At 36.4% G+C, this 26988-nt stretch overlaps 1 protein-coding gene across 2 annotated transcripts in view; it reads right to left on the reverse strand.

Moving 5' to 3' along the window:
* Window positions 1–24378, reverse strand: part of LOC122805818 (cytidine deaminase-like) — a 146941-nt gene extending 122563 nt beyond the window's left edge. The window contains exon 1 of one of the 2 annotated variants that reach the window (XM_044076078.1): window positions 24128–24378. In XM_044076078.1, the coding sequence (XP_043932013.1) occupies window positions 24128–24212 (85 nt within the window). In that variant the 5' untranslated portion in view covers window positions 24213–24378. The remainder of the gene's footprint in view (window positions 1–24127) is intronic. The other variant, XM_044076079.1, reaches the window with a different exon arrangement.
* Between the last annotated feature and the right edge of the window lie 2610 nt (window positions 24379–26988).

The raw sequence follows: 26988 nt of genomic DNA on the forward strand, positions 1-26988 counted from the left end.
CCAGTTGCCCTAGAATGCTGTCTGGTTAAGTAACTTGCTCAGAGTCACACAAAAGACAAATGGAGGTTGTTGGCATCAAAACTTTTTGTAAGAGTAGCAGTTTGTTAGCAACTCATAGCCTTTATCCTCTGCTCTGTCTGAAATAACCATGTCTTTCAGAATTACAATCCCAAACTTTCACATATCATCCACAGCCCAAACCACAATGGAGAAAAAATGCCACTGAATGTGCTGTTGCTGCTTCTAGCCACTCCACATGAACTTAAACAGGACCAATACTACGAGTTAAAAGTAAGCACAGCTTAGCCACATGAAATAAAAGTTTTTTTGAATATTTAAATGAAGCTGCTGCTTTGGATACTAGGTTGATTAATGTGATAAGGGATTTTATTGAGCTGATTCTGGATAACAATTATATTTTTTCAATGGTATGATTTACAAGCAAAGAACAGGTGTGGCCATGGGTGCAACCTGTGCCCCTATATTTGCAAATATAATTATGGCTTATTGGGTATACTTTTAACTCATAGTATTGGTCCTGTTTAAGTTCATGTGGAGTGGCTAGAAGCAGCAACCACACATTCAGTGGCACTTTTCTCCATTCTGGTTTGGGCTATGGATTAGTTTTGTCACAGTTTAGCTAGTCATTTTTTTATTCAAGTATCTGAAGGTTAACCATTTTATTTATTTTGCATTAATCAGGTGAACAGGCCAACCAAATTCTTGAAGCAGAATGATAAATTAATTTTAGAGTATTTAGCTGTGACACAATATAAGCATGCTTTTTTCTTCTATGTATCTTTCTTACGGAAAAATGTCTATATTGCCTTTATATAGTTGCACTATCATTACTTAAAATTTGCTGATATTTTTATTTGCTATAAATCCAGTTATTTTATTTTTATTTAAGTTGTACGTACCAACTCAGATATTTCAGTTATACCTCACTTGCATTTCTTAATCCTTACATTTTTTCATTCTGCCAGCTGGCAAAGAGCAATTCTAAGCATAAGCCACAAATGACTGGCAGTACTCCAATGCTAAAACTGAGTGGTCCTCAAAGAATTAGAACTGGGATTTGAAGATTAGCCTCATCATGCAGATGTAATCTGAAAATGCGTTAGCAAGTTTATAAAGTATGTGTCTTCAAAAGGCTGTGACTATTTTCTATTAACTCAACAATGTTTTCTCAGTGAGACATTTCTTGGGTACCATTTATTTAATTATTTTATCTATGTAAAGTGCTACCACCTTAACTGAGTATAGTATGGTTTGAAACTCTGTCTTTGCTAGTGATATATCTAGCATCTAACTCCTTTATTCTGGGTCTCCATACAGTAAATAGCCATTATCTCTTTGTATACTAAATTGTGATCATACTGTTTACATTTAACTGCAGACATGAGGTGCTTTTATCTGCTGGCCTTACTTTACAACTAACTGCCCAAAACTTGCCCACCAAACTTCAGTTTCCTATCATATAATGGTACAATACAACTTATTTTGCTTGATATCTTTGTCTTCCTGACTGTACTACTGTGGTTTCAAGCCAAATTCAGTTGTGTGACTGTATAGTCCTCATGCCTGTTTGTTTATATTATCCTACTATACTCCTTAGGGATTTCCAGGACCTTCACTGCTAAAGCTAACCCTTTTGATACGTATGTCACTCTTCTCTTCCTAATTTGTCCCTGTCCTGTCAGGCAGTGTTGGTACTTAACAGATCATGTCTTCTCCTCTATATTACATGCACTTGTTTCTTAGTACTTGCAAGTAAAGTTTTCCCTTCCCACATAAGGTGGGCAGTCGGAATACTCATCAAACTGTATTTTCTCCTTTGCTGTCTTGGCTTCTTTTTATCTAATATACATTACTGCAGCTATTCTTTTATGTACCTTTTTGTCTGACTTACTGACTTTGCACTGTATAATTGTTAACTGTCCAGTTTCTTTCACTCCTCCTCTGCTTCTACCACCCTATTTCTAAGTTGCAGAAATCATCCTTTTTTGTTTCTTATCACACCTGTCCCTCTGTCAGTAATCATGTTCCTCATTCTCACATACCAGGGTTCCTTTTTTCTCACTATTTTCCACTAGAGCAAGAAGTCACAAAATTCTCACCCTTTACTCCCACATCCCACCCACACTAGGTAGGCACTCCGTTTTGCATTGCTGCACTTTGGTATCTCTTCACATGCTTCACCCATTCAAATGTTATTAGCCTTTCTCTATACTTTCTCCTCCTCTTTTAGCTAGTTAGATGCTGCTATAGTTTTGTGTTTGTGCCTTGTTTTTCCATTGTTCCTTTTCTTACTCTGTCTCTTCACATGATCCTCCCTTACTAATTTCCTCACCTAACCTCCCTGTGTATGCCACTCTGTTTACTCTCTGCACAATCTCTCTTAGCCACCCTTCTTACCTTCATGTTATACATAGTAGCCAACCTGATTCTAATCCCGTACTTATGTAGTGGCCAGAGGAAGACTAGAAACTTCTCAAACACGAAAATCCACTCTAGCTAAAATATTTTTATGCAGCTCTGTAAAGCCCAGCCCTGACCTCACCTCACTGCAATGCTCCTTCCCATCCTCAGGTTTTGCCTTCCAGAGGATCAAAACCAAGCATGGAATTTCTCTTGAGTTTACAAACACATTTGATCTGTTAGTAGACTGGCTCCAAGATTACCATCTTGATATTGTGCCAGTTTTTGATTCCTTGCTGAATCTGGACAGAGACATTCTATTTACCAGTTCACCAGACTGGGCAGATATCACACATTTAGGAGAGACAGGCTTGGGATCAATAAATGTAGTAGGGTCCCTCTGCTGGTCTTTAGTTGTTTTCTCTTTGCTCTAGTATCTCACATTTACAACATAGAACAAAACTAGTACTTGTTAAGTACATAATTGGTGTGCATAGGAAACCAAACATATATGGTACCTATGTTCCATTTCCCACATCACCCAGCACAGATGCTTCCCTCCTGTGTATCATCTCCTCATCAATAGCATATATTAATCCTGTGAGAGTTTAGCCTGGAATAAAAAGGACAAACCTAGTCTGGGAACTCACTTGTGTAATCTTTGTTATTACAGACAGTGAATAAAGATCAGACCCTTCTCTTTCTGTGGCAATCAGGCCTTCTTGGATATGGATATTAACAAACAGGCCAAATAAGCTGTCACATCCCTATCAGCTTCCTAAAAGGAGCTTTTTCTTCCTCTTCCTCTACAAGACACTATTCTTACCCCCCCACACACACACACACACACACACACACACACACACACACAGACAATGTCAGCAGCAAGCAAAGAAGAATAGTGTTGCTGGAATTGAATTCATCCTTAAGTCTTGGTGATTACCTTCATGAGATGGACTCTGTTTTTCTCAACATCTCACCAAGACGACACTGATATACAGACTTTAGCATATGTCATGGACAGAAGTAGGTCCAATATAAAAAAGATAGCTGGGTGCACATAACCCAGGATAAAAAAAAAGTCTAATCCTGGTAGGTGCACTGGTGCCAGGACTGGAAAAAATGACAGCGTAGAATCCTCAAAACATGGAAACTTTCCTACAATGGGGCTAGGCCAAGCCCAGGTTGAGGATGCCCCGCCTCCATTGTAGAAGGCAGTAGTAGTTCAAAAAATCACAAATACTGACAGGCCAAAAAAAGAGCCATAAAGATGATAGCGTTAGCTACTGAGAATAACAAAGAAACTATGTATTGTTACTATTATGCAAGAAGCCCAGAATTTCTAGGCAGAAGATATACAAAAAGATTGAGAGAAACTACAGGAAAGAAAAATACTTGCATAAGAAAAATTGTCAGGAGCTTCAAATAAAAAATTGTCTTAATTATTGAATAGATTTATGAAAAACATTATATAGATCAAGAAACCTTGGGCAATTTGGAAAATGAAGCAACCAAGGAAGTGTGAAAATATAAAGAATAAATCTCAACATTTTTAAAAAGTATAAAAAAGAAATACGGACATGGGAAAGAAAGAAAGAGAAATCTGATATGATATAATATTTATGCAAAGGAAAAATCCAAATTAATTAATACAAATGGCAACCCCAAAGATATTCAAAGAGAAATACAGGCAAAGATATCCAGATACAGACAATTTCACAATACAAAAAATAAGATCACAAACAGGAAACGCAGAATAGAAGATTAGTACAGAAGAGGGTAAAAAAATAGCAGTTGAAGTTATGAAATACCTGCAGAATGAAGGATTTAATGTAGAAAGTTTAACACACGCAGCATGATGGAACAACAAGTCCCCCAAGGAAGGAGAAAATGGAGGAGCAGGAGACACCTGAAAAAGAAATATGGACATGGGAAAGAAAGAGATTTAATATGGTGCAATATTTATACAAAGCAGAAAGCAAAACTAATCAATACACAAAGGGCAGCACCAAAGATATTTGAAGAGAAATGCAGGCAAAGGCATCTAGATATGGAAAATTTTACAATACAAAAATAAGAAAACAAAGAGGAAAAGTAGAAAAGAGGATTAGTAATAAAGAAATTAAAGAAATAGAAACTTAGGTTATAGATTACCTGTGTAGTGAAGGATTTAGTGTAGAAAATCTAACTGTGATAACATCACAGCAGGATAGAGCAATGGATTCCCAAATTAAGGGGAAAAAACATCTGATCAGTTGCCATATCAAGATACTTTGGAACCTTCCTTAAGAAACAAGTACAAAAGTTCAGTTGGAGTTGCACAGCAAGGGATGGAACAGGAAAATGGCAACTCTGACACAGTCAATGTTGTGGAGTGATAGGCCACTGAGTTCCCATATGAAAGAGCAATGTATGACACAGGATGAAACTGAAGAGAATGCGGCACAGAAAGATATACTAGAACTTCCTATAGAATTCCCCCAGGAAATGCAGAACAAAAAATCTACCCTCAGTTTAGAAGAAAATGATCTAGGCGAAGAGTTTCTTGATTTAATAGAGATAGATGGACATATTGAGATCAATGAAAGAAGTAGACTACAGAAAGTCAGTAAAACCCCAAAACTTAGAAGTTTAAAAAAACAAATGAACACAGTAATTAGGACTGTTCATAGAAATTCATGCAATATAACAGACGTAAATAGGATATACTACTGTGCAACTAAATTAATAACAGATAAAAAGACTTACCACAAAAACACAGGGCAGTAAGGGAAAGAAAGAGGATAAATCAAATGCCATCATGGAAGTATTGAATAGAGAAAGCTATAAAGCAATTAAGACAAGAAGTGTCACTGTTAGAAGAGTATAGAAGAGGGAACATATAAACAAAAATACTCAGAAATATAGATGTGATAAAAGCAATGCGCAATATCAGATTCCAGCAGGATCTATTGTGCACTATCACAAATAATAAACAAAAAATATCAGCACAGGCAGAAAAATGTAGAGGATATGCAGATAAATATAAAAAAGTAAAGTACAACATAAGCAATTTATTGATGACCCACAAAGGTTTTATAGGGAATTGAGGAACAAGGCAAAGGGAATTGAAACACTATGAACAAAGTAGAAATAGATACATTTTGGTGAAATATCTACGAAGATTTTGTGGAACATAACAAAGATGCTAAATGGATAGAAGAAGTAAAAGAAAGAATAAGAAGTTCAAATGTACAGGATATGAAATGGGATGAAGTAAAGGCCAGAGAGATTGAAGCAAAGTTAAGAAAAGCTCCTAAATGGAAAACTCAGACCCAGATGAAGTACCTAATTTCTGGCTAAAAGTATTAACATCTTTATATGAATATTTAGCCATGAGTAAGTACTATTTATATGTGCACCATGAATAGACACAACCTGGGTTAACAACAGGAAAAACAATACTCCTACTTAAGAGTGAACCTGCAAACTATCCTAAAAACTATAGACCAATAACTTGCCTTCCGATGATGTATAAACTATACACTGGAATTGATGCCGACAGAGTGTTTAGTCATTTAGAAGAAAACTCAATCATGGCAATAGAACAAAAGGGTAAGAAAAGAAAGTCATATGGAACAAATGGTCATTTGTTGTTAAATTGAGTCATAATGGAAAACTGCAAAAAGGGAAATACTCCAAGTATGTCATGGATAGACTACAAAAAGGCATTTGACAGTATCCCACATTCATGGATAAAAGAATGCTTAAAAATGTATAAGATACACCCTACACTGATCGATTACATTGCAGCGACCATGAACAGTGGCAAACCACTTTGCCATGATAAGGAACAAATTATTATTCCTGGGATAAAAATTCAAAGGGGGATATTCTAGGGTGACTGTTTGTCACACTGTTCTTTTGTCTTGCCCTTAACCCATTAAGCTGTCTACTTAACAGATTCGGTCATGGCTACAATTTGGCTCCCAAAAAACAACAGAGTGTAAAGACTTCTTATTCTATTTTTGTGAATTATTTAAAACTGTATAGCTCATCAGATGAGGAACTGAAAGCACAACTGCAAGTGGTCAAAACATTTTCAGATGATATAAGATTGTTGTTTGGTCTTGATAAATGTGCAACAGCAACCTTTAAGGCAAGAAAGTTGCAGCACCATGAAAACATCAGTTTGGAACAGGAATGTGATAAAAAGAAATTGAGCAAGAGGGAGTGTATAAATATTTGGGAATTGATGAAGAAGCAACAATAAAGCATAAACAAATGCAGATAAAAATTAGTAAGGAATATTTTAGAAGCCTAAAATTAATACTGAAAACAGCTGACACCTAGGAACAAAGTCCAAGCTGTAAACCAATTTGTTCTTCCTGTCCTATCTTACAGTTTTGGAGTGACTGACTGGCCCTAAAAGGTGTTGAATCGGTTGGACAGGAAAACAAGAAGGATGCTTTATGCTCATCAAATGATTTACAAAAATCAGTGCATACCAAGTTGTATATTCCCCATTCTGAAAGAGGTATGGGCCTCCTCAAAACTGATTACATGCATAAATCTGCAGTTGTAGGAATGCATACATATCTGCTGACCTCACAAGACCCAAATGTAGTGAAAGTTTTAAAACATGAGAAGAATAAGTCTAAGATGACTTCCCTGCTTGGTTTAGCAGAAGCATTTCAGTGTCAAACGGGAATGGAAATCAAACCTGAAGTAGATAAAACTCAGGCAGCAACTGAATGTGCCAAAAAACAAAAGAAAGAATATAAGGTGAAGGATTGGATGAGAAGGTAAGAAATGTGAAAAATGCATAAATATAGTTGCAAGTATAGAAAACTCTTGGAACACTCTCATGTTGATTAGGATCAAATGCAGGAATGGTTAAGGAAAGGTGAATTTAAACCAAAAGACAAAAGGTCTATACTGGTGGCTCAAGATGATGGACTACATACATGTTGGTTTACAAAGTCCATTGAACATGTGGGAGAACCAGACAAATGTAGGTTTTGTAAAACAGAATTGGAAACAGTCGCACATCTTGTTGCTGGTTGTGATATACTAATGGCGGAAGGACTGTATACTGAAAGGCATAATAATGTGGCAAGAATGTTGCACTGGGGATTGTGCAAACATTATAATACTGAAGTAGTTGAAAAACACTGGAAACATAAGTCACAAAGCATTACAGAAAATGATGAAGTTTATATCATATGGAATCACCCATTACCAACAGTTCAAAAAATATACGAGAGAAAGCCAGTTATAAGTAGTCCATGAAAACAAGACAAAAGTAGCCTTGATCATTGAAATTGCTAAACCCAGTGACTACAGTGTCTTACATACAGAGAGACACAAAATCATAAATCACCAGGATTTTCAGGCAGAAATGAGGGAAAAGTGGATGAAGGATACCCAGAGAGTTCCAATAGTAGTAGGAGAGGGTCTATATTATATGCTCAAAGTTTTAAAACTTTGACGCTCATATAATCAACCCTCTATGAGCGAAGTTTTAAAACTTTGAGCATATAATATAGACCTGTAGGAGCAACGGAGCTTATAAAAAAGAGTTTACAATCATACTTAGATATGTTACCTATACTTGTAACTCCATGCTAATCACAGGAGGAGTCAGTACTAGGCACATTGCCGGTGCTGTAAAGAGCATTTCTGGCTAACATCAAAGATTGAAACAATAGTAATTTCATGAACCTTAATCATACTTTGATTTAAGAATGGGGTTCATTCTTATCATGGTATTAGAAACCCAAAAGTCTTGGAGAAATTAAAGAGATAAGCCAGAAGATATAGCAAATCTGTGATAGACAAAAATCATCTCCAATTTTTTTCCCTCCCTCCAACTGCTCCCAAAGTAAATACCATCAAACCTAATCTCTCCAACTATCACTGGGGAGCAAGTCCTAAATTCATTCTCCGAGGTTAAGAAAACTGCATCAATGGGGTCTGATTGCATCTAAGGATGCCTCCTTAATAGCCTGAAGCATAACCTCTCTGGACCTCTGGAGCCACTATTTAAACATAGTCTTCAGGCATGCTTTGTACCAAGTGAATGGAGGACTGCAATGGTCATCCCATCAATGGACCTTGAAGTCTCATATACAAAGCCATGGGAAGAATTATCATGGAAATGATTAATAATGACATAGGAAAATTTCAGAGACTAGATCCAACCCAGTTTGACTTTGTCAAAGGAACATCATGCCTATTCAAACTGGTGGACTTTGAAAAATTTGCCAAGGCAATGGATGAGGGAAAAAAAGTGCATACTGCCTACCTTGATCTGGCTAAGGCATTTCATACAATACCCCACTTGGGCATTGTGAACAAATTCATGGAATTAGGCATTAATCCCTATGTTGCACACTGGATAACCAGCTGGATCTCAGTTAGAATCCAGGAAGTTAGACTAGGGGGGACCACCTCCACAAAGAGACTGGTCACTAGCAGATTCTCTCAGGGTTCTGTGCTGGCCACACTCCTTTTTTTGGCATTTACATCTCAGAAATACAAGCCAATGGCAAAGGCCTCTGAATGACCAAGTTTGTAGATGACTGCAGATAGGAACACTCAAAGAATCCCCCAGGACACTAACATCCTACAGGAAGGACTAACGCAGACAAACGACTAGTGCCAAAGCCATGGTTTGAAACTCAATACCAAGAAATGCATAACAATACCCTTTGTGAAGTTGGCCACTTCAGGAAACTACCTCATTGATAACATGCCCATAAGAGTGAACTCAGTAGTCAGGGATTTGGGAACTTATGTGGATAGTAACCTGGCTTTTGATCAACATGTGTCTAAGGTAGTAAGGAAATCATTCCATGTTGTTCATCTTATAAGAAAGGGATGGCATCAAGGTGCAAGGAGGTCATCATTCCTCTGTATTAGGCCCTCATTAGACCCATCATTGAGTACAACACCCCCTTCTGTATGTACATGACTAGACACATGCAGCAACTGGAACATCCACAGACGTTCCTCACAAAAAGAATACAGGGTGAAAACATGTCCTATATAGATCACCTCAAAGGGGCGATATGTGCAAACAACACATCCTTGGATGCCACTCTGATAGAGCTTTTGCAGAGCTGCAAAACTGATAGCATCAGAACTACTCAATCTAAGAACTTGAACATAATTTGCAACATAAACAGGACATGCTGGAGGGACAGGTTTGTGTCTAAGGGAAACCATCTCCTCTGGAATATGCTTTTTATCCATGTGAAGCAGAGATCTTCCCTAACCTTATCCACATGTAACTTGGGAAATGGTAAATTCTGCCCAGGTATAGCACCTATGTCTCTAATGGACAGAGGCAATCTGTAAATCATACCCTGATTTACTTATACCACTTAAAAATAACCTCTAAGGCTCAAAAAAACTTTTAAGATAAAATTGGGGTTCAGAACCAGGCTTATAAAGGCGCACGTGGTCATTAGCCTAGTATACATCTATGTACCTATAAGTGCATATTCCCTTTTATATGCTTTGTCAGTAACTGTTGTAGCACTGTATTTTGTTGTTGGTACCGTTTTCCTGTAAGGTCACACTGATTCTAGTAATGGTGATGCAATGTTTTTATTATGCTTGAAACTGATGTTCTTTGTCCAGTTTGGAATAGACCTAAAGTAACTAATAATAAAGGGGTGAGGGGCACTTAGAGGGCTTGCCAGTTTTTGTTTTATTTTGTGTATTTGTTTTAGTTTGTTGATAGTATGGTTTCCCAAAAGTCTACCTCTGAGCTAATACTTAGGTTTAGATGTTATATGTATTTGAAGGAATATGTTTGAGGAATTATGGCAAAAGAGTTGTTTTGAGGAATTTCATTTTGGGGTATCACATGGGAAAATATCAGCTCTTGTCTTAATCTTTGTAGCTTTATCACATAGCTGATGAATGGCTTATGTGAAGGCATCTACTTACCACCTGTTGCAAATATTTCAGGGATGATGTATAAAAATCACCTAATATCTGGACCAGTTTATTTTTAAAATGAACTCTATACAACAGACTATTTCCATTCCTATACCCCCATAAGGGGGTATGGGCAGATGTAGTCCCCTCAGTAGTTCTATTTTTCACTTACTGCAGTGATCAGATGGAGTGATGGGAAAGAGTGGTCAGTAGATTAAGTGCTGATTACTTAATCGGGGGTAACATCACATAGACCCTTATTTCTTCCTTTCTTCAAAGTTTTTACCAAATATTCAGTAATGAGTTAAAATTTAGCATTAAATATCTTTAATTCAATGGTTGCTTTCCAACCTACATATATTGCATCATGACTATTAAAGTTGCCAATTCCTGAATATTGTTCTTTTTACACATTAAAGCATCTTGCATTTTTCACTTTTTGTTGTTGCTTGATTTTTGGCAGATTCTGGTTTAATTCTCAATCTTGCTTTTTTTTTAAATACTTTTGCTAATTAGAGCAAAGATCTCATCTTTAAATTAAAAAAACAGGACCTCAACTTGTGGCCAAGAATGTTGATCTTTCGGCTTTTCCTGGTTAGGGGTCGCCACTCCGGTGTGCTAATGATTGGTAGTTGATTTTTACATGCCGAGTTACCAGCCCTGATGCACAACCTTCAACGAAGGTACACTCATTCACACGTCTCCACGCAGGAGACGCTCTAGCTGACAATCAAACCGGACAGCGTCTTACTGTGAGGCAATAACGCTACCGCAGCACCACCACCGCGGGTTGAATAAAAAATAAAAAAAATATTCCTATTAAGGACAAACTACTCTAGCCAGTTAAAGCATACGGGTATGTATACAAACACAACACACATTCTTGCTTCCATAGTGTCCAATGTTTAACCTAGTCTTATATACAAGTTCCATCAGCTGTCTGGGACTGGATATTGAAGATCCTTATACAACCCAATACAGACAAACACGTACATCCTGATACATGCTTGCCTCCCAGAGTTTGGTGTACTGATGGTTTAGTATGTACTAGTTCAGAGATGTATATCCAGAATCAAAATGAAACTGGTGAACTGAAGCTGGTGAATGAATGCAATTTGTGATACAAAGTTGGAAGCTGCTATTGGCTTGTGTTAATTAGGTCCTGTTTGACCTTAAATTTTTAGTTAAGAGGACACCTTAACCAGATCTCAATGGAAAGTGAAAAGTTATCAGATTGGTGTGTACCTTACAATCAATACATTTTTCAAGCAGAATTATACAAATCTATATCGAGGCATTTTTTGAGCAAATGGAATGCAACATCTCTATAGGGGCTGGTACCTCTATTTTTCATCCAAAACACTCCAGACTCTGTTTAAAAAGACAGAGTATATTGCTAGATACTGCACAAAGGCTCTGCTGCTATACTCCCCTAAACCATCAAGGCTGGCTTTCAGTTAAAGAAAGGTATGATCTATTATTGTTCATCCTCATGTTTAAGTTATTAATACAGGAAACCCAAGAAGATAAAAACATACTCATCTTTAAACTGAAAAACAGCCTAAAATCTATATACCAATAACTTGCACTTTGACAATATAACATTTTATACTGAATTTATGCAGAGTTTACAGAAAAAACAGTAATGCAATGGAGAAAAGGGTAATAAAAATGGTATAAAACAAGCAATCATCTATTATTAAACTAATCCATAATACAATGCTATAAAAAGGAGCAGACCATGAATATGCCAGGGACAGATTAACAAAAAAAAAAAAAATTAGCAGAGTCCCATAGTCATGGATTATCGAATACTTACAGATTTATAGAATTCACTCTATGCTGATAAATTACAAAGCAGTTACTATGAAACAGTGGTAAACCACTTTTCAATTGAATCATGATAAATGGCAAATCATCATTACAGGGATAAAAATCCAACGGATATTCCAGGGTGATTCTTTGTCACCATTTTTTTAATTGCCCTTAATCCATTAATCTGTTCACTTAATAAAACCAGTCACCATAAGCGTAATCTCCTGATGGCAATAAAATGCTAAATATACTTCAATGAGTAAAACACTGTATGCACTTCTGCAAGTTCAATAACCATTTATTCCCAAAGTAGAGTGAGCGCTTTCGCCATGAGGCTTCTTCAGACTCTTAAAACAGATAAAAAATTCTAAAATCCTTTATAAAGTGCTCCATGAATCTTCATTGGTTGATAAATACATCACTATTTAAAATTCTTAAAGCAATATATCATATATAATATAATACTATCTCATAAATACAAACGACAAGGTCTGTCAACAATCTAAAAATCAGAGTTTATACATATTGAAGTATAGCAAAACTGTATTCAAGTTTTAACTTCCAAACATGTTTGCTGAACATTTACAACTGTTAAAAAATCATAAAAAATAGATGAATCGGAAAGGAATATGTACGTGAAAATTCCATTTCCGACAATGCCAGTAAAAACAACCATATGAATGAGTTTATAAAGTAAAAACAGGAATGACAAGTGACGAAACAAGTATAGGCAAACAAAAAGAACACCATATGCTGTTAAATGTCCACAAAGATAAAAATATAAGCTACTACATGTGCAAAATACAACATATGACCTACTATCTAAACATATAAAATTAAAAAACATAATCTAACTAAATACCTACAGAAAAATATGATTGTAATGTGCAAAACGCTGCATATGAATAATGTCCTAACTAATAATAGTACGTAAACATGACCTAACCTAACTAATCAAGAAGTACATATTAATGTACACATATGACAACTATCTAAGGCCTTCACATAAACATCACATACTGTATATTTGTTGGTAATCTATTATATTTAATACACAGTTCCTATAAAAACACTGCTAGAATACAAATAAAATAAACTACACATATTTAAAATCAGCAAATATAGATAATAAGGGACACCCCTAAAGCTCACTTATTTCATATAATCTCCTGTCAGAAACTATTTAATTACTTCGCTCTGTGTAATCTTCTACTTTTCAGAAAAGGTTTAATCTGTACCTTATCATTAAGGCCAGGAGGTATGTCCGATCTCCATCTAATAATCCATCTAGTCTCATTCTCTAATGTCCTGTTAATCAAATCTCCTCCTCTAAAGCCTTGGAAAATGGTTTGGATGACATGAAATTTAAAAGTATGTTCTGTACCTGCCGCTTTATTATGTCTTGCCAATGCATTGATATCTGAACCTATTCTAATTAGATAATTATGCTCTCTAATACGTTCTTTCAGCATGCGGTTGGTCTTCCCTATATAATAGGCACTGCATGCATTACAAATGGTGACATATATTATGTTCTTACTGTCACATGTTGTGTTGGTGTTAAAGTTGAAAGTACGTTTTGTCACTGGATGTGTAAATGTTGTGTTCTTATTTATGAAGGGGCACTGATTACACCTACCACAAGGTACAGTGTTCCTATTCTCAATACTATCTCTGCAAGTTGTGTTCCTCGGTCTACATAATATACTCTTTAGATTGGGATGATTTTTAAAAGCTATACGTGGTGTAGAACCTACAACCTCACTAACATCTCTATCTGATCTTAAAATATCCCAACGTTTACACATGGCTTTCTTAACTTCTAAACTCATCTTACTAAAAGTTAGATTCGCCCTAACTCCATTCCTATCACGGTTTCCAGTATTTGGCTGTTCCACGTATTCCGTAAAGTACATTTTATACTGAATTTATGCAGAGTTTACAGAAAAAACAGTAATGCAATGGAGAAAAGGGTAATAAAAATGGTATAAAACAAGCAATCATCTATTATTAAACTAATCCATAATACAATGCTATAAAAAGGAGCAGACCACGAATATGCCAGGGACAGATTAACAAAAAAAAAAAAAAATTAGCAGAGTCCCATAGTCATGGATTATCGAATACTTACAGATTTATAGAATTCACTCTATGCTTATAAATTACAAAGCAGTTACTATGAAACAGTGCTAAACCACTTTTCAATTGAATCATGATAAATGGCAAATCATCATTACAGGGATAAAAATCCAACGGATATTCCAGGGTGATTCTTTGTCACCATTTTTTTAATTGCCCTTAATCCATTAATCTGTTCACTTAATAGATTGAGATATGGATACAGTTTAACCTACAGAAAACAACCTTGCCTAATGACATCTCATCCAATTTTTTTGTGGACAATTTAAAATTGTATTGTTCATCAAACAAGCAACTGGAAGTACAACTACAAAAGATTAAAACTGTTTGATGTTGTTGTTCTTGTGTCTTTCGGCTGTTTCCAGTTAGGGGTCGCCACAGCGGAACTCCGGTCCTCTAATGATTGACAGTAGATTTTTACATGCCGAGTTGCCAGCCCTGACGCACACCCTTCAATGAAGGTACGCCCATTCACGCATGTCTCCACACAGAAGACGCTCTAGCTGAGAATCGAACAGGACAGCGTCTTACTGTGAGGTGACAACGCTACCGCAGCAACACCACCGCGGATATATTAAAACTGTTTGATAATATAAGAATAATATTTGGCCTTGATAAATGTCCAAATGCAACATTTTTAGCAGGAAAACTGAAGCACCAAGAAAATATCAACCTGGGACAGGAATGTAATATAAAAGAACCTGAATTTGTTTGTGTGTCTTTCGGCTTTTCCCGGTTAGGGGTTGCCACAGCTGAACTCCCGTTTGCTAATGATTGGCAGTAGATTTTTACGTACTGGCTTGCCGGGCCTAATGCACAACCTTCAACGAAGGAACACCCATTCACGCATGTCGCCACACAAAAGATGCTCTAACTGAGAATCAAATGGGCAATGTCTAACTGTGAGGCGACAACGCTACCGCAGCACCACCACCGCAGTACATAAAAGAACCTGAATAAGGAAGAATAAATAAATATTTGGCAACAGATGAATGGCCAGAAACAACATATGAATAAATGCGAACAAAGCTTAATAGCCAATTAAATTTACACTGGAAAGTGCCCTGACATCTAGGAGTAAAGTTGAAGCTATAAATCAGCTTGCCCTTTTTCTTCTAACTTACATCTTTGGTGTGACTGGCCGCCCCCAACTCATTGGATCAGTTGGACAAGAAAACCAGAAAATGTGTCATGCTTATCAAATGTTATATATAAAACAAATGTATGGCAAGTCTATATATTCTACTCAAACCCCCACCCCCACAAAATAACACCAGCACCTTTCTTCTTTATTCAGCAACAGTGATCTGGCACCTCGGCAATTCACCTTCAAGGATCACAGTATAGCAATTTCAGCTGACTTATATATTATAATGTAAAGCTCTAAAAAGCTTAAAACAGTTAAAAACAGAATTTATATTTAAATGTGCAGATAAAGATGGAAACTAGGTCATTTTGGACAAACAAATATATTGCAAAATGATAGCCGACATATTGAGATGTGAAGAATATAATTGTTTATCTAGGAACCCTGTAATAAGTCATACTGAAGAACTGTTGGCATTATTGGAAAGGGGAGAGCGTTTGGGTTTTCTTGACCATAAGGATGTTAATAAGTTATATGTTAAGAAACCAGTAACCCCTATTATATATGCTTTGCCTAAGGTACATAAAAATTTAAGTAAGCCTCCTGGAAGGCCTATTATTTCAGGGCTGGGTTCCTATTTAAGCAATGTTGGCAGTTTTCTAGATTTCCACTTGAAAAAATACCTATGTAAGGGTACTGCACATAAACACACAAGATTTATTGAATGAGTTAGCTAAGATTAAATAGCAAGGTGACTATTATTGGATCACTGTCGATGCAAAATCCTTATATATTAATATAAAACTGAGATGGAGTTTGGAGGCCATCATGGATATGCTAGGTGATAGTCCTAGAACAGCTTTTTTGATTAGCCTATTGGAATTTAGTTTAACCCACAACTATTTTTCCTTTGAAGACAAATTTTTCTTGCAGTTAAAGGGTACAGCAAAGGGGGCATCTTATGTGCCCTCATATGCTATAATATATATAGGATTTTTTGAGAAGAAGTTTATATATCCCACTACTTTTTATAAGGATATGGTTTTGCTTTATAAGCAATTTACTGATGACATTATATTTATTTGTAAGGGTGATATTTGTGATTGTGTTGATTTCTTTGAGACCCTAAACTGCAATGAGCATGGTTTGTCTTTCTCTTATTAGTTTAGTAGGGAAGCCATTAATTTTTTTGATGAGGCATTGTATGGGGATGGTGAAGCTATAGGCTTTAGACCATATAAGAAGCAAACCTCAGTTAACATGTTTCTACATGCAACTAGCATGCACCCAGGGCACTTATTGAACTCTCTACCCCTAGGGTGAATTTAAAAGAAATTTTTGATCACACTAGTGATAAAAATCAGAAAGTGGTGGAATTGGATAATGTGGAGAGGAGATTAAAAGAGAGGAGTTATGATGAGGAAAGATTATTGGGATGTAAGCATGCAGTGCTTGGGGGTATTAGGCAAAAATCACAAGCAATGTTAGTTAGGAAACATAATAATGTTCTTGGGGAGAGAAGTCCCCCTAGCAACATGGATGTAAATAGAAAGCTATATTATGATACAGAATTTTCTCCATTTTCTGATGTGTTAGTAAACATTGTGAGAATATTTTGGCATATTATTTCTGAGGATGAAAATATAGGTCATCTGTTCCCCAAACGTCACATTTTCCTTTAGTAATGGTAAAAATTTGAAGGAATTATTGCATTATAGTTTTGTTGTGGGACCTAATACGAATTTACCTATGGGTACCTTCCCTTTTGGTCATTGCAGTATATGTAATAGAGTAAAAAATTGTCAGTGTCTTTGATTAATGGGAAGTTATTTAACTCCAGATATTACTTTAACTGCAGGTCAACAGGGTTGGTGTATATTTTGGGATGCTTGTGCTCTGACACAAGGTGGTATATAGAACAAACTAAATGTATGGTCAGGATTAGGATTCTTGAACATCTTAGAGACATAAGAAACAATAATGAATTAAGTCCTATAGCCAACCATTTTCATGAAATGCATGGGGGTTTAGATGGTGGTTTGACTTTTTTGTGTACTTGCAAAACCCTTTCTACCTAGAGGGGGTTATCATATTGGTAAATTATTGGAGTTGGAAACTAGAATGATATTTAAATTTCAGACTTTAAGGCCACATGGTTAAATCAAGAAGTAGGGATCTGAAGGGTTTAAATATAAGCAAGACATTTAATGGTTAAATATTTATGCTATGCTTACATGTATTTATGTGTTTTTAGGAATTACACATGGATTATCTGTGCTGATGTTTGTATATTTAATATTCATATGTTTATAGTAGCATTTGTATATTTATATATAAGTTTGAGATATTTAGTTAAGTCTATAAAAGATACATTTTGTATAAATTAAATGTGATTTAAATTAATTGAATTATTGGATCCTGTTAAGTGGCTGTTTGCATTAAAATATATAAGTCAGCTGAAATTGCTATACTGTGATCCTTGAAGGCGAATTTCTGAGGTGCCAGATCACTGTTGCTGAATAAAGAAGAAAGGTGCTGGTGTTATTTTATGTTTTTTTACTTGTATTTTGCTGTTTGTGTGCTATACATTTTACTATTTAAAGAAGGTAAGTGTCTCCATGGAACTGAATAATTGTATTGGGCTGCAGTCATAGGATTACATACACATTTGTTAACTTCATTAGATCCAAACATAGTGGAAGGTTTGAAATGATGAAGAAAAGTTTAAGATGAGATCTAACAGAATGATTTTTATATGTAACTTACCTTTTGAGATAGAACAGAAACATTTCAAGTCAGTTTTGCTCAGGAAGCCAGTGTTTGCTTCTTTTTCTCTTGGGTGCTTCAGTTAGGGGTCACCACAGCAGATCATTGGTGTCTGCAGAATGAGTGGCAGTAGAATTTTACAGTGTGGAGTTGCCAGCTCGGCACCCAACCTTCCTTAGAAGGTACACACTCACACCTAGGGCAATTTAGAATGTCCAATCCACCTGCAGCATGTCTTGGGAATATGGGAAGAAACCGGAGCACCCGGAGGAAGCACATGTGAACACAAGAAAGGCATGCAGACTCTGCACAGAAGGCACCCCAGCTGAGAATTGAACCAGAGAACCTCTTGCTGTGAGGTGACAATGCTAACCGCTGCACCACTGTGCTGACCCAGAAGCCAGTGTTTGCTAACAATTATATTTATGCTTCAAGTGCACACACACAACATATGAAAAGAAATATAATTTAAAAATATGCAGTTATGGCTGCTAGGATTGTTAATTCTAATAGTGAGTTTACTGTTGAACTTTCTTATTAGCTCAATTTGTTTTTGGATACAGAATATTCAGCCACCTTTATTGATGATATTGTTTGTAAAATTATGCAAGAGAGATCAACTTTATATACACCTATTTTACATCAAGAATCTTGCATAATAACATAGGTCTCTTTCCCTCTAAGAATGCATTTCTTTTAACTTTTAGTATTGATACACCTTCTATAAGAAATGTTATCACTGGTAATTGGAAGTTGCTTTTAGGTCATCCTGACCTATTGGAAAATTGTTAAAGTCAAAATTTATTAGTAAAAAAGGCTTTACTTAAACATCTTTTAGAAGCACAGGTAGATTGTCAATAGTTCAGTCAAGCCAATGAATATGCTGCCAGCATTTTAGGTGTGTAAGTTTATTAACTTTCGCAAGACACAGTTTTCTACACATCTTAATTTTAATATTATGATCCACAAAAGATTTGATTGCAATAGCCATATGTTTGCCTAATGTGTTACATCTGACCTGTGATGCATTTTATGTAGGCAACCTAAAGGACATCCTTTTAAAATGCTACAGAAGCACTAGTATACCTTAAAGGACAGAAACATTAACAATTATATTTCAAATATTCTCAAAAATGTAAAAATAAAAAAAAAATCTTATCATTTTTAATAAGCTTGTTTTTTTTGTCATAGGCAGCATTGTTAATGATGGGAGTGGACCTGAACAGTCATTTGAAAGTCCTTAAAAATCTACTGACAAATTAGATTAAATTAAATGCACTGAAAAAGTCCGGGTCTAAATTATTTTATTAATATGAAAAGTTTAATGAATGCTAGATCATGCAAATCTTTTTGCAGATGAAATTTATTGTTTTAATGGATGCTGTCTTAAAAATTATACTTTCTTTGTAGAATGTCTTTAACATTTCACATTACATTTTATGTGAATTTATTGTCTGATTTTTAAGTGTCTTTTTATACATTGTTTCTGGAAAGTTACTTTAGTTCCGATGATGTCTCTCGGTGCTTAACTAAAGAATGATGTGTTTATTTTTAGCTGACAAAAGTGGTTTATCCTAAACAGCAATTTATGTTTTTATTCAAATTATTCTTGGCTTCAAGTTGAGGCTCTGGTCTTTGAATTGTATGATGATATCTCTGCTCAGATTAGCAGAAGCATTTTTTAGAAAGGAGCAGAAATAGAAATCAAACCAGAAACAGACAAAAATCAGGCATCAAGAGGAGGTGCACACAGACACACGCACGCACACACACACATGCACGCACGCACGCACGCACGCACACACACACACACACACACACACACACACACACACACACACACACACACACACACACACACACACACACACACACACACAGAGGACTAGAAGAAAAGGAAAGAAAAAGAGAAAGCAATCTTCTGGAACAGCAACATGTTGATCAGGATTTGACACATGAATGGTTAAAGAGAGGTGATTTTAAACTAAAAGATGAAAGGTTAATAATGGCATCACGAGATAGCAGTCTGCTACAAATTGTTTTAGCAAAGTAAATAGAAAACATGGGAAATACAGACAAATGCTGGTTCTATAGTATAAAATAACAAAAAAGCACATATTTTTTTCAGTTGTAACATTCTGGTGGCTGAGGGTCTGTACACAGGAGAGCAAAATAATACTGCACACCTGTTGCACTGGGGATTGTGCAAACACTACAACATGTAAATAGATGATAAACACTGAAAACATGAACTACAAAGAATAACAGAAAATGAAGGTGTTTTGATCATTTGTGATAATCCAATACCAATAGCTAAGAAAATGGAAGGAAGAAAAGCAGCTATAGCAGTCTAAGTAAGGAGAACAAAAGTAAACTGAATCATTGAAATAGTCACACCTCGTAATTATAGTGTTCTGGGTATTAAGGGACACAAAGTCATACGTTCATAGCTAAGTGCTAGGCTAGTTGCCCTTAAGGGCCATGTTAAGCCTAGCCAGTTTCTCTCAAAGGTGAGAAACAAACCTTGTACATTGTGTCTGAGAGGTAAACACCTTGCCATTACATCAAACCCCAACCCTAAAATATCATGATATGCAAGCAGAAGCCAACACATATAACTCCATATGAACAGCAGGAGGTGGCAGTTACGGGTATACTGCACGTGCTGAGAAGAGAACTCTCGGCAAACCTCAAATATTGGAGAAATACTGATTTCATAAACTTTAATCATATCCCGACTCAGAAATGGGGTCCATGCTACTCATGGTATTATAAACCATCATCCTGTTAAGGAAAAATCCTAGGATAAAGGTAGCAATGAATCTCAAAAACTCTGAAGCAAATTATGTATACACTTAGCGCCTGAATCATGTTCAGCAAAGTTGAGTTTTGTGGAGGCAAGACTTTGCTTGGTTCCATTGGTCTGTGACTTCTTCCAGAAAAGTGCACCAGGATTTCAGCTAACCATGTGTGAAGTAGATTTGTTGTTATTAAGTATTAGGATAGCAAACCTAACCTTAGAAATTAGCTTGTTTTCTTAGAGTGTTTGATATTACAGTCAACAGTACTAATTTTGCCTTGTTCTTTAACTAATGATGTAAAAACATCAAACCAGACTTACACAGAATACAGACAACTCACTAAAAAAATCAGTTTAAATACAGTAATGTAGCCTGAAAGTTAGAGTCAAAACATTTATTTAAAAATCAGCAAATTATAAACCTCACGTCCCTATATGTCCATGCACACATTTATAACAAACATAATTTCAAAACACATTAACCAATAAAATTACCTCATGCAAAAAGCTACAGCTGTGTCAAATATTACATGGCTAGCATGAGTGCCAGCAGGATTTTTTGCAGGGGGGGACTAACCAGAGCAAAGAGCATTGATGTGACCATAGATGCATTACAGTATAGACATACTATGTTAATTTATTCAGAGGGAGGGAGCATTTCAACTTAACAAGGATTCAAAAGGATAAAATGAAACTAGAAAAAAAAAACACAGGGTCAAGCTGGCAAAGAAAGATAAATGTGTCTCTCATATTTGCTATATTGCTGGGTGAGAGTACACAGTTAATTGGTTCTTTACTTTTCATGGCTGCCAAGCTTATTGTGCGGGAGTTCCTTATTTCCAGTCTGCAATGATTGGTCGATTGGTAGGTCAGGCTTGGACCATATATCTTAGCTGTGTGAGGTGCGAAGCTGAGAATCTGGTAAATAACAGGGCAGTTGTAGTTTTCAAACTCATTGCTTACTAAAAGGACAGCTGTAGTTTTCAAACTCATTGCTTACTAAGATGGTACGATACTTACATAAACATCTGTCTGTGTATTTCTGAAAGTGACCGTGTAAAAGATGTTTGTACAGTATTATTGTAGTGATTATTACTGAGGTACGTATGCCAGTTTGACATATTTGAGCGAGCAGTATTAAGACAAAAACTGTAAATATGGCATGTCAAAGTTATGAAAATACGTGCTGCTATAATGTGAGTTGAAAATATTGTCCCGAAATTCAAAATCCATGAGGGTGTGCACTTCATCTGCCTGCGGGCACCCATTGGCTAGCTTTTATATATGACTACATGGCAAGTCATTATGCATGTCCAAAACAAAGTGTCTGAAAATATATCAAAATAATATTTCTCATTAAAACCAGAATTTCCGTGTACATTCAGTACAGTTTATTATTTAGCTTCAAGCAGCTCAGGGCTTTACTAATGAAATTTGAAGTAGATACATCGTATTCTAAATCTAAGTATTAGTCTCTGTGTAACTCATTTCCTCTACTGTGTCACTAATCATTGTTGTGGTAGAAAAAGGGCCTTTACATCTTCTTAACCAATCAATAAAGAAAGCTCTGCATTCAAAACCAGATTTTGCTTATATTTTTGGCCTATTCCTCATAAAATTTGTGGTTTTCTGGCAAATCATAGAGTATTGAAATGACTAAATAATGCCATACATTTGAGCTTCAGGCTTCATTTCCTTCAAAAAATGCATGTTAAGACAAATGCTGTTATTCAAGCAACTTTCTACGTCTGTAAGAGCAATATGTAAAATCTGTCCCTATTTCTGGACCTTTGTTCCCCTATTATTTTAGGCTTTGTCCAGATTTCATATGCTAAGAGGTTGAGAGGTATGTCTCCCCTCACCCTGTGACTCATGCAGGTCTATTGTTTGATTCCATTGTGGGTAAGTGTTTCTTTGCTTACTTGTTGATAATATGCTGATTTAAGACATTTTCAGATTCACATCTGATCACTTGACTAATGAAAACAAGGTAATGAAATGTAAGATAAAATTTAGGAAATGATAAATATTTTCAGGAAATAGTACAGATACACTCTGAAATAATTACAGTAGTTAGAAACAGCTTACAAGCAGTGCAGAAATGTAAAGTGTGATAAATGGAGCTGAACAAGAGCAGGAAACTAATATCCAAGAAAATATGGTACACTAATGTTGAAACTAGCCACTAAAACCTATGATGGCCAATGTGTGCCTACCAAACAGAGTGCAGAAAAACAGAAATCCTGGGGGGAAAAAAAGTGAAGTAGCTGAAAGGTATTCCTGAGACATCAAGTAAACAAAACAATTAATATCAAATAAGAACACAGCTCCTAGTTTGAATATTCAAATGGTTAAATAAGCAAGAAGGCAAGGAAAACATAGATCCCCATAAAAAGAGAATACTCTGTGATGTAGTCCATGGTGGGAAATCAGACTACAAAGATCATCTTAACAAAGTAGTAAATGGGTCCACACCTGAAAGTGCAAGGAAGGGAAAGGGGCTGTTGTTAAAACAGAGATGTACCCGGGAGGGTTGGGGTAATGGGGTAAGTGAGCAAATTACCTGCAGTTGTATTACCCGATTGCAAGTCTGGGTAGTGACTGCTACTCACCTGCTAAGACAGACACTTTGCAGGGGATAAAGTATTTTATTTCCCAGTGTGACACTAATATCAGTGCTTCCCAGGAACAGGAATCTAGAGTTCAGTGATGGGGTTATCAGACTTGAAAGGAGTAGTCTGAGAATCTCACAGGGTCTGCATAGGCTTTCTATTTTTTCTGTCTCACTGTTAGTTATGGAGAGCCTAGGCACACATTATGCAGTATAGAGCTTACACACAAGTTTGGAAGCCAACCAAGGTAAGTATGGAGCTGTCAATTATATGTGCAGTGAGGAGCTTGTAATATAAACCTGAGCAAACAATATCACCTGACAGTCGCTAGTCTCATGTAGATTTTTCCTTCTATGAGTAGAACTAGGAGTACATGGTGTATCACCACAGGTCACCCATGGCAGCTCTGTTCTGCACGATCAATTAACGGTGTGCTGTACAGCAAGCTTTCATACATAAAGGAGGAAAAGGAGGCAAACTATCACAGTTCACAGAAAACTGAACATTTCCTGCAGATACTTGTATCAGTTAAAGAATGCAGAAAACAAAGCTGCGTACCTTCACCAAAAAGTCTGTTACCTGTCATGCTAGGTTCCATTGTTTCTCTTGCAGTATTTAAATAGAAGTTCATCTTTGCTTGCATTTCTTCCAAAAGTCTGTTAACTATCGGACAAGGAAATGAACAAAGTTCACAGCAAAATCCAATAGAAAAGCTAGTTCAGTACTCCAAACATGATAGTGTGGTCATCATTAGTGGCAGAACATTGCATCAGCACAAACTAGTAGCAGAGCAAACACCACCCCTTTCCTGGATTAAAAAGTTATACTGACCAGAAAACTGAAAAGCAGTTTTGTGTTAATAATGGGCAGATTCCTAGCTACAAACAGAGTCCATGAGAAATGACAGTAGCAGAGATAGCTCTTCCTCATTATGGCCAAAAGATGTATAAATATCATCAAAGAACTATGACTCCTCTGTTATTGACTGCAGCACATGTGCACATCACACTCTGCCAGTGCTGAAAGGTTATCACCTTCAGATAATTATTCTTACAGCCTTTTTTTAAAGTGCTTGTGACACATATTGCATGATGTTGCAAAAAGGTCCGATCTAGAACAGGACAAGCCAGACAGCCAGTGATGAATAAAAAAGGAGTAATTTACTACATTGTGAAAATTTCTATCCAATCACCTAATTAGGGTTTGATTACATAGATTAATCAGTTACTACAAATACTGATTTGATGAATACATTTTGAAAACAAGTAACCAGAACTGACTGTGCACTTTAAACTTATTTCCCTGACATACTGCATGGCAATTCAGAACTATCGTTTTCAGAAGTGACTATGCTGGATACAACCCAGAGATGTTTTTTTTCCAAAATCTTGTGTTTTAAGTGCTTCTTCAGAAAAATCCTTAAGTTGTATGTTCCATTCCAGTCATGGAGTTTACCATTGCTTTTACATTAGCATGAAAATATAAAGATATGTATACATCAGTGAAATTACACTTCTCAGGAATGATTCTCCCACAGGTGACATGAATAGCATTTACTCATTAATTTTATAATTCCTGCTTTATGCTGTTAAGGGTCATACGAGAGCTGGATCCTATCCCAGCAACCAATGGGAGAAAAGCAAAAAATGAGCCTAGGACAGACGTCAGTCCAAACGCACACACACACGCACGCACGCATGCAACACACACACACACACACACACACACACACACACACACACACACACACGCACGCATGCACCACACACACACACACACACACACACACACACACACACACACACACACACACACACACACACACACACACACAGTTATATATACACAGTATGATTTATAGGACTGCCAATTTGCCAAGCAGCATGTATTTGGGAGGAAAGTGAAGTTCTCAGCAAAAACACAAATGTAGACATAAAGCCATTATATATTTTGCACAGAAAGAACCCCAGGCAGGAAGAGAACAAGATCAGTATTCCCTGTGAAGCAGGAAAGCTACAGGCTGCACTGCTGAGCTGCTCTCAAATGAACACATTATTGAGACTCAAAAGAATTGTACTAGGGTAACAGAACCTAAATAAAGAAGAGATTGCACTACTAAATTAAGGCAATAAGATTTTTGAGTGTTTTTTTTTTCTAAAAGAACAAATGAGGAAGTACATGAAAGAGATAAACAGGGGCATTGTAGCTTATCAGGGATAATATATGCAGAAAATACTGGCATAAAAATTATTAGGTACGTAAGTAATGCTGGTTTCAAAACAGCTAAAAGGAGGATTCTGTCTGTGACATCTGGAGAGAGAAATTGAGCAAGGACACCACAGGGGAAACATTGTGCAATGGCAAAATAGCCATTTGTAGTGATACTATGCCTTAGTTTAAAGTCAACTCTTTGTTTAATGGTTAATGCCTTTACAAGCAACAGAAGTATGCATACAGAAAGTAAACAGCTGGGTAAGTGGTGTTGAAGGTTCATAAAGCTTAAAGTGAAAAATATTTAACCTGGACAAATAGTTGACATAATATAGATAAACAGGGTAACATTCAGGGTAATAAGGCACAATCTCATTCTTGAAAGCCAAGTCATTCTCTGTAGGACTAATGCCCAAAACTTAGATTTTTGTACATGGCCAATAATTATTTTTGCATTGTAAGTGACTATGGGCAGAAGTCACAGCGTAGCTGTTAGTGCGGCTAAGAACTACCACCACATAGGCAGGCTGCACACCAGTGTAACAGACATGAATAACTAGGAGGAATATGTAGCATGAGCTGTCAGATAGGCATGCTGCAAAAGGACAGATAAAAAGAAAGGGAAACTTCATAAACAAAGCAGACCCACATGACTGAAAGTCTACAAAGAAAGTCCACATTAATCACAGCTCAACAGAACATGAATGAAAGGTACAGCAAATAGTGTAAGCTGTTGCCTTTAGTGCTAGACTGTCACTTCAGTATCTGAAGGAAAAAAAAACATACAGAATTGTGAAAAAATGTGACTATGGGTCCATGCTGAAATACTTTAGGGTTCCTATCAGAAGACTGAAGATGCATTTTGTCGAATGTGTCTTGGCCGAACTTCAAATGTCAAAAACGCAAAATGATGAAGCGGCATATAAGGGTATTCTTTCCCTGGGAAAGAAGTTGCTTGGCCGCTTCAGTCATTTTGCCATTTTCGACACTGTAGTGTGATCTCGGAGTTCGCATTTTTAAGTAGGGGTGTGGGGGGGCATAGTACCCTACGTTGGGGGGAGGTGAAGCCCCCCACTTTATGTAATGTTTGAATGTGTTTTTTTTTTTTTTTGGGAACAGCGATTTTTTCCCCCATTCTGGTAGTTTGATGTGTTATGAATTCAAACTTTTGAGTTTGATATAACAACATTCGATCATTTGATCGTTCG

This window comes from Protopterus annectens, chromosome 7.part0, assembly GCF_019279795.1.
Source record: "Protopterus annectens isolate FY-2018-M chromosome 7.part0, PAN1.0, whole genome shotgun sequence".
NCBI classification, from domain to species: domain Eukaryota; kingdom Metazoa; phylum Chordata; order Ceratodontiformes; family Protopteridae; genus Protopterus; species Protopterus annectens.